Source organism: Panthera onca, chromosome D4, assembly GCF_046562875.1.
Source record: "Panthera onca isolate mPanOnc1 chromosome D4, mPanOnc1 haplotype 2, whole genome shotgun sequence".
NCBI lineage: Eukaryota > Metazoa > Chordata > Mammalia > Carnivora > Felidae > Panthera > Panthera onca.
In genome coordinates this window covers 6,975,232-6,988,197 of record NC_138351.1, presented here as the reverse complement: position 1 = coordinate 6,988,197, position 12,966 = coordinate 6,975,232, and the positions used below count along the sequence as shown (strand labels likewise).

The following is a 12,966-nucleotide window of genomic DNA, read 5'->3' as shown; positions in this document are numbered from 1 at the left end:
GTGGCTTTTTCGGCACCATTTGTTGAACTGATCCTCCCCTCAGTGAATTGACTTTGCATCTTCTATTTCCCTTCTCTGTTTCTGGACTCTGTTTCAATGATTCTCTTTCGCTGATCTGTTTGTTTTGATGCTAATACCACAGTCTTGATTACTGTGACTTTATAATAGATCTTCAATTCAGGTAGCATAAGTTCTCTGTGTTACTTTTAAAAGTTGATTTGCTATTCTAATTTCTTTTTTAGACTCAGGCATCACTTCTAGATTGTTAAATTTCTAGTGGTTTCCCCAATTACATTTCTTCTCTTCATCCATTGTAAATACTATCCAAGGTACTTTTGGTTTTGATTTTGAAACAGTTTAAAAACTTTATTGATAAGGGTTCAGATTCCACACTACAACTTATTTTTAAGAAACTACCCATTGTAGGGGTGCCTGGGTGGCTCAGTCATTTAAGTGTCTGACTCTTGATTTTGGCTCAGGTCATGATCTTGCAGTTTGATTGAGTCCCACATTGGGCTCTACACTGACAGCGTGGAGCCTGCTTGGGATCCTCTCTTTTCCTCTCTCCGCCTCCCTCCTGCTCGTGCTCACTCGTGTGTGTACGCGTGCTCTTTCTTTAAATAAATAAACAAACTTAAAATATTTTTTTAAATGTATAAAAAATAATAATAAAAGAAACTACCCCTTGTCAAGTTTTGGTGTAATATCAAAGAATATTTACGATTATTTAAAAAGTGCAACTATAAATGTGTAAGATTGCATTTTTTTGCATACTTGAATTAAAACAACATGTCACGACAGACAGAAGTAGCTGGGAGAATGAATCCAGCTGGATGTAGTTTATTATACTAGACTTTAAAGAGCTTGGTAAAATAGTACCAGTGTTTATCTTTTTGATTTAGAAATAAAATTATTCAAAAATATGATTATGTTAATATGCAAATGTTATCTTACTGTGATGCAAGCACTTGAGATCTTCCCTTTATAAATTTTAAGTGCATAATGCAGTGTTGTTAGCTATGGGTACAGTGTTGTACAGCAGATCTCTGTAACTTACTCAGCTTGCTTAACTGAAACTTTATGTCCTTGATTGGCAACTCCCCATTTTCCTCTCCTCAGCTTCCTGCAGCCACCATTTCTCTTCGGCACTATGAATTTAACTATTTTAGATACCCCGTATAACTCGAGTCGTGTATTCTTTGTCCTTCTGTGACTATCTTTTTCCACTTAGTAAATGTCCTCAAGAGTCATACATGTTGTTGCATATTGTGGAATTCCCTTCTTTTTAAAAAAAGCTGAATAATATTTGTTACATGGATATGCCACATTTTCTTTATTCATTCATCAGACAGTGACATTTGGGTTGTTTCCATATCTTAGTTCTTTTGATAAATACTGAGGAGCAGGATTGCTGGATCAGATGATAGTTGTATTTTTAATTTTTTGAGGAACCTCTGTTTGCCATATTGGCTGCACCATGTTACATTTCCCTCATCAGTGCGCCAGGGGTTCCATTTTCCCCACATGCTTGCCAACACTTGGTGTTTTGCTTTTGTTTTGATAATGGCCTTCCTGATAGGTGTGAAGATCTATCTTACACAATGGTTTTGATTTCCATTTCCCTGATGGTGATTAGTGACACTGAACATCTTTTTATACCTGTCGCTCATTTGTATGTCTTCCTTGGATAAACGCCTATTATTCAAGTCTTTAAATCAGGTATTGCTTTTTTTTGCTATTGAGTTATAGGAGTTCCTTCCATATTTTGGAAATTAACCCATTGTCAGATATATGGTTTGCAGATACTTTCTCCCCATTCTGTAGGTTGCCTTTCTACTTTGTTGATGCTTCCTTTGTAGAAGATTTTTAGTTTGATGTAGCCCCACTTGGCTATTTTGCCTTTTTGTTGCATATTCTTTTATTTCTATATCCATGAAATCATTGCCAAGGCCAGTGTCATTAAGCTTTTCTCTGATTCTAGGAGTTTTATAGTTTCAGGAGGGAACTTTAAGTCTTTAATCTATTTTGAATTGATTTTTGTGTATGGTATTAGATAAAGGTCCAATTTTGTGCATGTGGCTATTTAGTTTTTCCAGCACCAGTTGTTAATGAGACTGTACTTTTTCCATTGTGTATACTTAGAGCCCCCCAACGCTCCCCCACTTTTTTTTTTTTTAAAGGGGCACCTGGGTAGCTCAGTGGTTAAATGTCCAACTTCGGCTCAGGTCATGATCTCGCAGTTTGTGGGTTTGAGCCCCGAGTAGGGTCTATGCTGACAGCTCTGGTGGAGCCTGGAGCCTGCTTCGGATTCTTTGTGTCTCCATCTCTCTCTATGCTTCTCCCCCACTCTTGCACTGTCAGCACAGAGCCTGATTCTGGGCTCCATCTCACAAACCCTGAGATCATGACCTGAGTCAAAATCAAGAGTCAGATGCTTAATGGACTGAGCCACCCAGGGGCCCCTCTACTTAGACCCCTTGTGAAAGACCCCTTGACCTGTTCGTGGGGATTTATTTCTAGCCTGTCTACTCTGTTTCAGTGGCCTATGTTTGTCTTTTTTTTAAATGTTTATTCTTGAGAGACAGAGTGTGAGCGGGGGAGGGGCAGAGAGAGAGGGAGACACAGAATCCAAAGCAGGCTCCAGACTCTGAGCTGTCAGCACAGAGACCTACCTTTGGCTTGACTTCATGAACTGCAAGATCATGACCTTAGCTGAAGTTGGATGCCCAAACGACTGACCTGCCCAGGCGCCCCCATTGCCCTGTATTTGTCTTTATGCCAGTACCTTACTGTTTGATTAATGTAGTTTTGTAGTATATTTAGAAATCAAGAAGTGCGATGCCACTGGCTTGGTTCTTTCTCATGATTGATTTGGCTATTTGGTTCCATGTGAATTTTAGAGTTTTTTGTGATTCCATGTGAAGTTTAGAATTTTTTTCTAGTTCAGTAAAAAGTACTATTCTGACTTTGATAGGGATTGCATTGATTTGGAGATTGCTTTAGGTATCAGAGACATTTTAACATTTAACAATAAATAAGATTGTTTTCCTAATTTCAGTTTTCAGATAGCTCATAGAAATTGATTCTTGTATGTTGATATTGTATCCTAAAACTTGACTGAATTCTTTTATTAGCTATTAGTTTATTTTTTTTAAGTTTATTTAATTTTTTTGAGAGAGAGAGAGGGAGAGGGAACATGTGCATGCACACACGCATAAGCAGGGGGTGAGTGCTGAGCCCAACATGGGGCTCAGTCCTACAAAGCATGAGATCATGACCCCAGCTGAAACCAAGAGTAGGATGCTTAACTGACTGAGCCACCCAGGCGTCCTGCTATTAGTTTCTTTTTAGGGGAATCTTTAGTGTTTTCTATATATAAGATGATATTGTTTGCATAGAGAGTTTTACTTCTTCCCTTCTGATGTGGATGTTTTTTATTTATCTTGCCTAATTCCTCTGGCTACGACTTCTAGTACTATGTTGAATAGAGGTGGTAAGAGTAGGCATCCTGGACGTGTTCCTGATCTCAGAGGAGAATCTTCCAATTTTTCACTGTTCAGTATGATTTAGTTATAGATCTTAAATGGCCTTATTAATGTTTGAGGCACTTTGCATTTTTATTTGTAGTTTACAAGTTTTTCTTCTGAAAGAGTGTTGGATTTTGTCACATACTTATTCACTTATTGAGATGATTTTGTGGGTTTTTTATCCTTTATTCTTACAATGCAGTGTATCACATTAATTGATTTTTATATGTTGACCCATCCTTGCATCCCAAGAATAAGTCAAACTTGCTTGTGGTGTATAATTTTTTTTTTTTTTTACTATGCTGTTGAATTCACTTTTCAAGTATTTCACTGAGTATTTTTGCATCTATATTCAGAGATAGTGACTTAGGATTTTTTTTTTTTTTTCCAGTAGTGCCTTCATCTGCTATTTTGTATCAGTTTGAAAGTGTTCTTGCTGATTCAGTAGTTTGAGAAGAATTGGATTTAATTTTTCGTTAAATGTTTGGCAGAATTTGACCGTGAAGCCATCTGGTCCTGGACTTTTCTTTGTTGGGAGGTTGCATACTAGCTGCAGGTCTGTTCAGCTTTTCTGGTTCTTCATGATTCAGTCTTGATAGGTTGTATCTTTCTAGGAATTTTCCCACTTTGTCTATATTGTCCACAGCTGGCATACAGTTTGTAGTTATCTTTGTGATCTTTTGTATGTTTGTGTTATCAGTTGTAATGTCTCCTTTTTTATTTCTTTGAGTTGATTTTGAGCTTTTTTTTTTTTTTTTTACCTTAGTCTAGCTGAAGATTTGTCAATTTTATCTTCAGAAAACTTACTTTTTCCTCTTTTTACTGTTCTCTATTTCACTTATTTCTGCTCTAATCTTTATTATTTTCTTTCTTCTGTAGATTTTGGACTTAGTTTGTTCTTCTAGATCCTTGAGGTATTTAAAATTAGGTTGATTTTAGATCTTCTGTTTTAAGGTAGACATTTATCGCTTATAAACTTCTTAGTACTGCTTTTGCTGTATCCCATAAGTTTTGTTATGTTGTGTTTTAGGTTTTGTTTCTATATATATACACTTTTTAAATTTTTTAATGTTCGTTTATTTTTGAGAGAGAAACAGAGCATGAGCAGGGGAGGGGCAGAGAGAAAGGGAGACAGAATCTGAAGCAGGCTCCGGGCTCTGAGCTGTCAACACAGAGCCCGACATGCAGCTCAAATGCACAAACCATGAGATCATGACCTGAACTGAAGTTGGATGCTTATCCAACTAAGCCACCCAGGTGATGCCCCTCAAAATATTTTCTAATTTCCTTTTTGATTTCTTCTTTGACCCATTTGTTGTTTAAGAGTGTGTTTATCCCCCCCCCCCCTTTTTTTTTTTTTTGCTATTTAGTTTCATTCCATTGTGGTCAGAGAAGATAGTTGGTATGATTTCAAGACCTAACGGGATCTGTTCTGGTGAATGTTCTGTGTACACTTAAGAAGAATGTGTATTCTGCTATTTGCAGAAAGCTCTGTATGTATGTCTTAGCTTCATTTGATCTGTAGTGTTGTTCAAGTCTTCAGTTTCTTCATAGATTTTGTCTCAGTGTTCTATTACTGAAAGTGAGATATTGAAGTATCCTACTATTTTATTGCTGTTTACTTCCTTATTCACTTTTGCAAATATTTGCTTTATTTAGATGCTCTGGTGTTACACCTAATATACTACTCTGTGTGTGTGTGTGTGTGTGTGTGTGTGTGTGTATGTGTTTATTTATAATTATTAGGTATTTCTGGTGAATTTATTCTTTTATCATTGTACAGTGTCTTTTTCCCCTTTTGACACTTTGACTTAAAGTCAGTTTTGTCTGATGTAAGCTATAGTCTCCTGTGCTCTCTTTAAGCTTACCATTTGCATGGAGTATCTTTTTCTATCCTGTCACTTTCAGCTTATGTATGTGCTTAAATCTAAAGTGATTTCTGGTAAGGAGGTCTAGTGGTGTTGAACTACCTCAGCTTTTGTTTGTTTAGGAAAAATATTATCTTCATTTTTTTTTTTAATGTTTATTTTGAGAGAGAGAGTGTGCACATGGGTTGGGGGGGGGGGGGGAAGAGAGAGAGAGAGAGAAAGAGAAAGAATATCCCAAGAAGACTCCATGCTGTCAGCACAAAACCTGACGTGCGTCTCAATCCCATGAACTGTGAGATCATGACCCAAGCCGAAACCAAGAGTTGGACACTTAACCATTTGAGCCACCCAGGCTCCCGTGTCCTTCATTTTTGAAGGACACTATTGCTGGATATAGTATTCTTACTTGGCAGCTTTTTTCTTTCAGCTTTTTGAGTATATCATCCCACATTCTTCTGGCCTGCAAGATTTCTGCTGAGAAACCCACTGATAGTCTAATGGGGATTCTTATACATGACAGGTTGCCTTTTTCTTGTGCTTTCAAAATTCTCACTGCTTTTACTTTTGACAGTTTGATTGTAATTTTTCTCCTTGTGTATTTCTTTGAGTTCCTCTTCTTTGGGTTTCTTTGGGCTTCTTGGATCTGTGTGTCCATTTCCTTCCTCAGATTTGGGAATTTTTCAGACATTGTTTTCTTGAATAAACTTTCAGGTAATTTTTCTTTCTTTTCTCCTGCTGTGCATATATTGGTCTGTTTTTAGTGTCCCATAAGTTCCTGAAGCTTGCTGCATTCTTTTTCATTTTTTTCCTTATTGGTCTTGTGATTGAATGATTTCCAGTGACCTTTATTAGAATTTGCTGATCCTTTCTTCTGCTTGATTTAGTTTTATGTTGAGCCCCTCTCATGAATTTTTATTTGTTATTTTCTTCAACTTCATGTCTGTTTGATACTTTTGTATATTTTCTGTCTCTTGTTGCAGTCCTCAGTTGGCTCATTTGTTGTTGTTCCAGTCTCAGTGAGCATCTTTATGATGGTTATTTTGAATTATTTTTCTGGTAAATTATAGAGCTGTGTTTCATTAGGGTCTCTGTCTGGAGATTTATCTTCTTTCCTTTGTTTGGAACACATTAACTTGTTTCTTCATCTTCCTTGACTCTCTGTGTTGGTGTGTGTGCATTAGACAAAACAGTCACCTCTCCCAGTCTTCGTGGAATGGTCTCATATATTCAAAGACTGCCGTCCCCCAGTCCACCCTGGCCAGAGATTCTGGTGGCCTCTCAAACCTTCATGCTAGTCCAACATGCTTCTTTTGTTTTCTGTGCTTCCCAAGTGTCTAGGGTATGCTGAATCCCCTCAGTGCACTGTAACAAATGGACTGAAGCCATTCCCCAGTCATTCGTCAGAAAAGTTGGATTGCTATAAGCTCCATCCAACTGTTTCTGTCCATAGGGAGAAGGTGGAAGTTGTTTTTTTTGGTTGTTGTTGTTTGTTTCTTTCGTTTTGTTTTTTCATCCACTTGCTCCTTGCTGAGTCAGGGGAAGGGCTGTGGCAACTCCCGGACCAAACTCTGTCTCCGTTCTCCTGACCTCCCTGGTGGCTAGATTATGCCAGGTTTCATCACGGCCTCAAGACAGACCCTCTTCCCTCCCTATGGACAGCCCCCAGAAAAGTTGGGGCACTGGACTTGAGGACTCTTTCCCTTCCCAAGAAGAAGCTGGAGGTGGAGGGTTTATCCTGTGTTGGGGGTAGGTGTTCTGGTGGGTGTAGGGGTTTGGGCATCCCAAATCTCCCTACCAGTTTTGATGAGTCTGATTCTGTATTTATCTAGCCTTCAGGTGCCTTTCAGTTACTTTCTAGATTTCTCGCCATAGGGAATTTTTGTTTGAATTTTTTGCTGAATTTATGTGTTTGTGGGGTGAAGGAGAGTCCAGGGTTTCCTACTCTCTCATCTTGCCGATGTCACTTCTCCCAAGGTACTGATTTTTAACTTTTAATTGATACTTGAAGAACAAACAACTGATGTCTAACAGTTTTAATGTATTTGGAATATTGCTAGCTTCTTGGAAACATTTGTATTTTGCTTTTAGGGATGAAAAAAGGGTTTTAAGGGAATGGTATATGTACCACTATGTTCCAAAGGCTAAAGTAGAAGAAGCTAGCTATAAAAACTGTATTCTAGTTGGTAAATTTATTTACTGTAGGAAAATACTTAGCAGTTCCAAACTAGTATACAGTAGAATTTAACAAAGAACTAAATTAATTGAATGAGATGATGACTAGAAAAAAGTTAAAAGTAAGGGAGAAGGCTAGAACTAACCACATTGTGCTTCATTGCACTCCTATGTTCCTGTCTACAAATATATACATATGTGTATACAGAAAAAAATAGACATGTTTATTCATATATAGGTTAGTATAGGTATGTATGTTACCTACTGTGTTTGCTGTGAGGACGTAGAAGCAATGATACCCCACTAACAACAAGCATCTTGTTTCCAGATCTTGCTTTTTAAATATTATTCTCTAATAAAAATGGAACAGGTGTCCCTGGAAAAATGGCTGCTTCTAGGACAACAGCAGGAAAAGTATAAGATGACCCTTTGAGGCTTCTTATACTACTGGAAAGTGATATCCTGTTTTCTAGCACCATTTGACGAAAAGACCATGTGTTCTCCTTTGTATTTCCTTTGCCCCTTCGTTGAATGTCACTTGACTGTATTTATGTGAATGTATATCTGGTGCTTTCTATTCTGTTCTATTGAACAGAATATTTTCCATTCTTTGTTTAGTACCACATTGTCTTATTATTGTATCTTTATAGTAAGTCTTGGGGTAGCATCAAGTCCTTCAGCTTAGTTCTTCTCCTTCAGTATTGAGTTGACCATTCTGGTCTTTTGCTTGTCCATGTAAACTTTAGAGTCAGCCTGTTGATGTCTTTAAAATAACTTGCTGTGATTTTGATTTTGATTGTATTGAATCTGTAGTTCAAGTTGTGAAGGACTAACATCTTGACAGTATTGGATCTTCCCAACCATGAACTTGGAATATCCCTCCATTTATTTAGTTCTTTTAAAAATCTGTTCATCAGAATTTTGTAGTTTTCCTCACATAGGTTGTATACATATTCTATTAGATTTGTGCCTAAATAAATTTTTTTGGTTGCTAATACAAATGCTATTTTGTTTCTAATTTTGAATTCCACTTGTTCATTGCTGTTGTATGAAAAAGCAATTGATGTGTATATGACTATTGTATTCTGTAACCGTACTAATAATTATTATTTCTGTTATTTGTTGTTGGTTCTTTTGGATTTCTATATAGGCAGTCATGTCATATATAAAGAAAGTTGTACTCCCCCCCCCCCCACCCCACCCCAACCTGTGTATCTTTTATTTCCTTTTATTGTCTTACTACATTAGTAAGGACTTCCATTGTGACTTTGAGAAAGAGTGTGAGAGGGAGGTGCCTTTACTTTGTTCTGGATTTTAGTAGGAAAGCTTGTAGTTTCTTACCAGTGAGTATGGCATTAGTTATAGGTTCTTTGTAGGTATTCTTTGTCAGATTGAAGAAGTTCCCCTAGTCTTAGTTTACTGAGAGTTTTTATCATGAGCGGGTCCTGGATTTTCTCAAGTTCTTTTCCTGAATTTATTGGTACATTCATGTGTTTTTTCTTCTTTAGCCTGTAGATAGGCAATAGATTACATTGAAAAAAATAGATTACATTAATTGGTTTTTGCATTTGTTTTGAAAAATATTTAATGTTTATTTCTGAGACACACACACGCACGCACGCACGCACACAGAATCTGTAGCAGGCTCCAGGCTCTGAGCTGTCAGCACAGAGCCTGACGTGGGGCTCGAACTCACAGACTGCAAGATCATGACCTGAGCCGAAGTTGGACACTTAACTGACTGAGCCACCCAGGCGCCCAGTTTTTGCATTTTTTAAAATGTCTATTTATTTTGAGGGAGGGAGGGAAAGAGAGCACTCATGAACAGGGGAGAGGCAGAAAGAGAGGGAGAGAGAGAATCCCAAGCAGGCTCTGTGATGTCAGCATGGAGCCCAACAAGGGGCTTAATCTCATGACTGTGAGATAATGATCTGAGCTGAAATCCAGAGGTGGGTGCTTACCCGACTGAGCCACCCAGTTGCCCTGATTTTTGCATATTGATCCAGTCTTGCATACCTGGAATAAATCTCACTTGGTTATAGTGTATAATTCTCTTATTTAAAAAAAATTTTTTTCAATATTTATTTATGTTTGAGAGAGACAGAGCGTGAGTGGGGGAGGGGCAGAGAGAGAGGGAGACACAGAATCTGAAACAGGCTCCAGGCTCTGAGCTGTCAGCACAGAGCCCGACATGGGCCTCCACCTCAGGAACCATGAGATCATGACCTGAGCCAAAGTCGAATGCTTAACCGGCTGAGCCACCCAGATGCACCATTGTGTATAATTCTTTTTAAACACTGTTAGATTAGATTTGCGAATGTTTTGCTGATAATTTTTCAGCTGTGTTCATGAGAGATATTGGTCTGCTGTTTTGCATTATTGTAATATTTTTGTTTGGTTTAGTTATTCGGCCAATTCTGACCTTATAGAGTTAGGAAGTATTCTCTGTGCTTCTGTCTTCTGGAATAGATTGTAGAGAATTTGTGTAATTTCCTAAATGTTTGATAGAATTAACCAGTGAACCCATCTGGGCCTGTTTCTTTTTGTTTTTGAAGGTGATTAGTAATCAACTCAATAACTTAAATGTGTGTAGTCCTTTTCAGATTGTCTTTCTTTTGGTTCTTTTTAGTTGATTTATTTGGGCTAATTAGGGCTGATGACTTAATGTTATCTTTTATACACATTTAGAGTTACTAAAGTATTTTCAGAGTGCTCCATGATAAATTATCTTAAATTTGTTTTGTATGTATTTTTATGGGATAATAATAAAATAAATCTCTTTCCTTCCAGCCTAGTGTGTTAATTGTAACCTACAAGGAACCTGAAAAATCATCTTCTCAGTTTGGATTCTACAAACAAGCTGAATGGAGGCCAGATAGTACCATGATAGCTGTGTCAGTAAGTAGAATTTTCAACTTCAATAGTGTTTTTTATGAAATCATTACATTGCATTTAAATTTGATTCTTTTAGATGACTTCCATTTCGGTCTTTCCCACCCATTAGCATTTATCTTCTGTGATAGGAATTGCTATCCCGATTCTTCTATTCAGGGTACTCTTACGTATCTTTTTGTGATTCTTCTGCTTCCTCCCTTCCCTAAATTAAGCCTCCCTATTGGCCTCCCTATTTCCTGAGACACAACTATGTGGAAATTAGGACAGCTTGTTACCCTAAGTAGTCTCTAAGTGTTCAGCTGAAAGTAAGGGCTGCACACCTTATTCTTTTGTCTTTAGTCTTCTTACTTTCCTGTTTTGTCCTGGAAGTTTAATCCAAAATTTTAAAACTTTCATCTCTATTCACACAGTACTCCCAAATTTATGTTTTAAAGGCCTGTCCTCCATCTTTAAGGATGCCTCACAAAAATGATAACCTTTATGTTTTTATGTCAAACTAAATTTTCATATCCATTTCGATCTATTTTTGCATTTCTCCTCTGTTCGATTAGTGTGCTTTGATCTGGTTAATTTTACCCTTTCAATCTATGTTTTGTCATTGTCATCTCTTGGACTGTCACTATGACCTAATCTGAATTAGCTATCATATATATATATGGTTAATCTTTATTGAGCGTCTCCTATGTAAATACTGTGATAACCATTATACGTGGATCATCTCATTTAATTTTAAATCAACAGTTTGAAGTAGATACTGTTATTCTTCATAGTAAATGAAGTTATATTGAAGATGTGATTTTTTTTTTTTTTTTTTTTACTTTTTATTTATTTATTTTGAAAGAGAGCACTTGCACGCAAGCAGGGGAAGGGCACAGAGATAGAGGGAGAGAGTGAATCCAGCACAGAGCCCAATATAGGACTCTGTCTCATGAACCATGAGATCATGACCTGAGCCAAAATCAAGAGTTAGATGCTTAACCGACTAAGCCACTGAGTCACCACTTAGGAATTAAGTGTTATATAGATGGTGTATATCAGAAAGAAGGGATTAAATTAGGTATTTAGATTCTATTTACAGGCATAACTTCTGGTGTACTTTGCTTTATTGCGCTTTACAGATACTGCATTTTTACAAATCGATTATTTGGCAATTTTGGTAATTATCACGATATTTCAAACTTTTTCATTATTATGTTTGTTATAGTGATTTGTGATCAGTGATCTTTTTGTTACTATTGAGGGTCGTTTTGGGTGCCATAAACAGTGTGCATATGAGATGGCAGACTTAATAAGTGTTGGGTGTGTGCTCACTGCTCTGGTGGCCTGTTCTTTCCCTGTCTGATCCATCTCCTTGGGCCTCCCTATATGAGAGACACAACTATATGGAAATTAGGACCGCTTGTTACCCTACAGTAGTCTCTAAGTGTTCAGCTGAAAGTAAGGGCTGCACACCTTTCACTTTCAGTTGAAAGCTAGAAACGATTAAAACTTAGTGAGGGAAGCATGTTGAAAGCTGAGACTTCTTACACTAAACAGCCAAGTTGTGGAAGCGAAGGAAAAGCTCCCGAAGGAAATTAAAAGCGCTACTCCGGTGAACACACAACAGATAAGAAAACCAAAGAGCTTTCTTGCTGATGCGGAGAACGTTTTAGTGGGCTGGACAGAAGATGAAACCGGCCTCAGCCTTCCCTTCGGAAAAGCCTAACCCAGAGCGAGGCCCTGACTCTTCAGTCCCATGAAGGCTGACAGAGGTGAGGAGCCTGCAGAGGACGAGTCTGAAGCGAGCGGAGGTGGTTTCGGGAGGTTTGAGGAAGGAGGCCGTCGTCCCGACGTGGAAGTGCGGGGAGGGACACATCTGCTTACTGCTTGGCGCGCTGAGTGTTTTCAGCCCGCTGTTGAGGCCTGCGCAGAGATAGAAACGATTCCTTTCAAAATATTGTCACTTATTGACTGTGCGTCTGATTGCACAAGAGTTCTGATGCAGTTGGACAGTGAGATTAATGTTGTCTCGTGTCTGTTAACAGAACATCCATTCTGCAGATCAGAGAGTCATTCTGACTTTCAAATCTTATTGTTAAAGAAAAACGCTTCTTAAGGCTCTAGCTGCCATAGATAGTGGTTCCTCTGATGGATCTGGGAAAAGTAAATTGAAAACCTTCCGGGAAGGAGTCACCGTCCTAGATGCCACGGGGAACATTCATGATTCATGGGGAAAGCTCCAAATGCCAGCATTATTAAGAATTTGGAAGAGGTCGATTCCAGTCTTTCTGGATGACGTGGAGGGGTTCGAGACTTGAGGGAAGGAAATAGATGCAGCAGGGGAACTAGGATCAGAAGTGGGGCCTGATGATGGGACAGAACTGCTGTCATGTCATAAAACGTGAGCAGGTGAGGAGTTGCTGTTCATGGGTGAGCAAAGAAGGTGGTTTTCTGAGATGGAATCTACTCCCGGTGAGGATGCCGTGAAGACTGTTGAAATGACCGTGAAGGATCTAGAATATCTC

The 12,966-nt window shown here is 38.2% G+C and overlaps 1 protein-coding gene across 4 annotated transcripts in view; it reads left to right on the top strand.

The window, feature by feature from the left end:
• The window catches only part of RIC1 (RIC1 partner of RAB6A GEF complex), a 143,545-nt gene that overhangs the window by 31,237 nt on the left and 99,342 nt on the right, over positions 1–12,966 (top strand). For all 4 annotated transcript variants that reach the window (XR_013551509.2, XM_060610210.3, XM_060610209.3 and 1 more), the window contains one exon: positions 10,358–10,465. Coding sequence is in view for 2 of the 4 variants with exons in the window: in XM_060610210.3 (XP_060466193.2) it covers positions 10,358–10,465 (108 nt within the window). In the remaining 2 variants the exon portion in view is untranslated. Of the gene's footprint in view, positions 1–10,357; positions 10,466–12,966 lie in introns of those variants that run through there.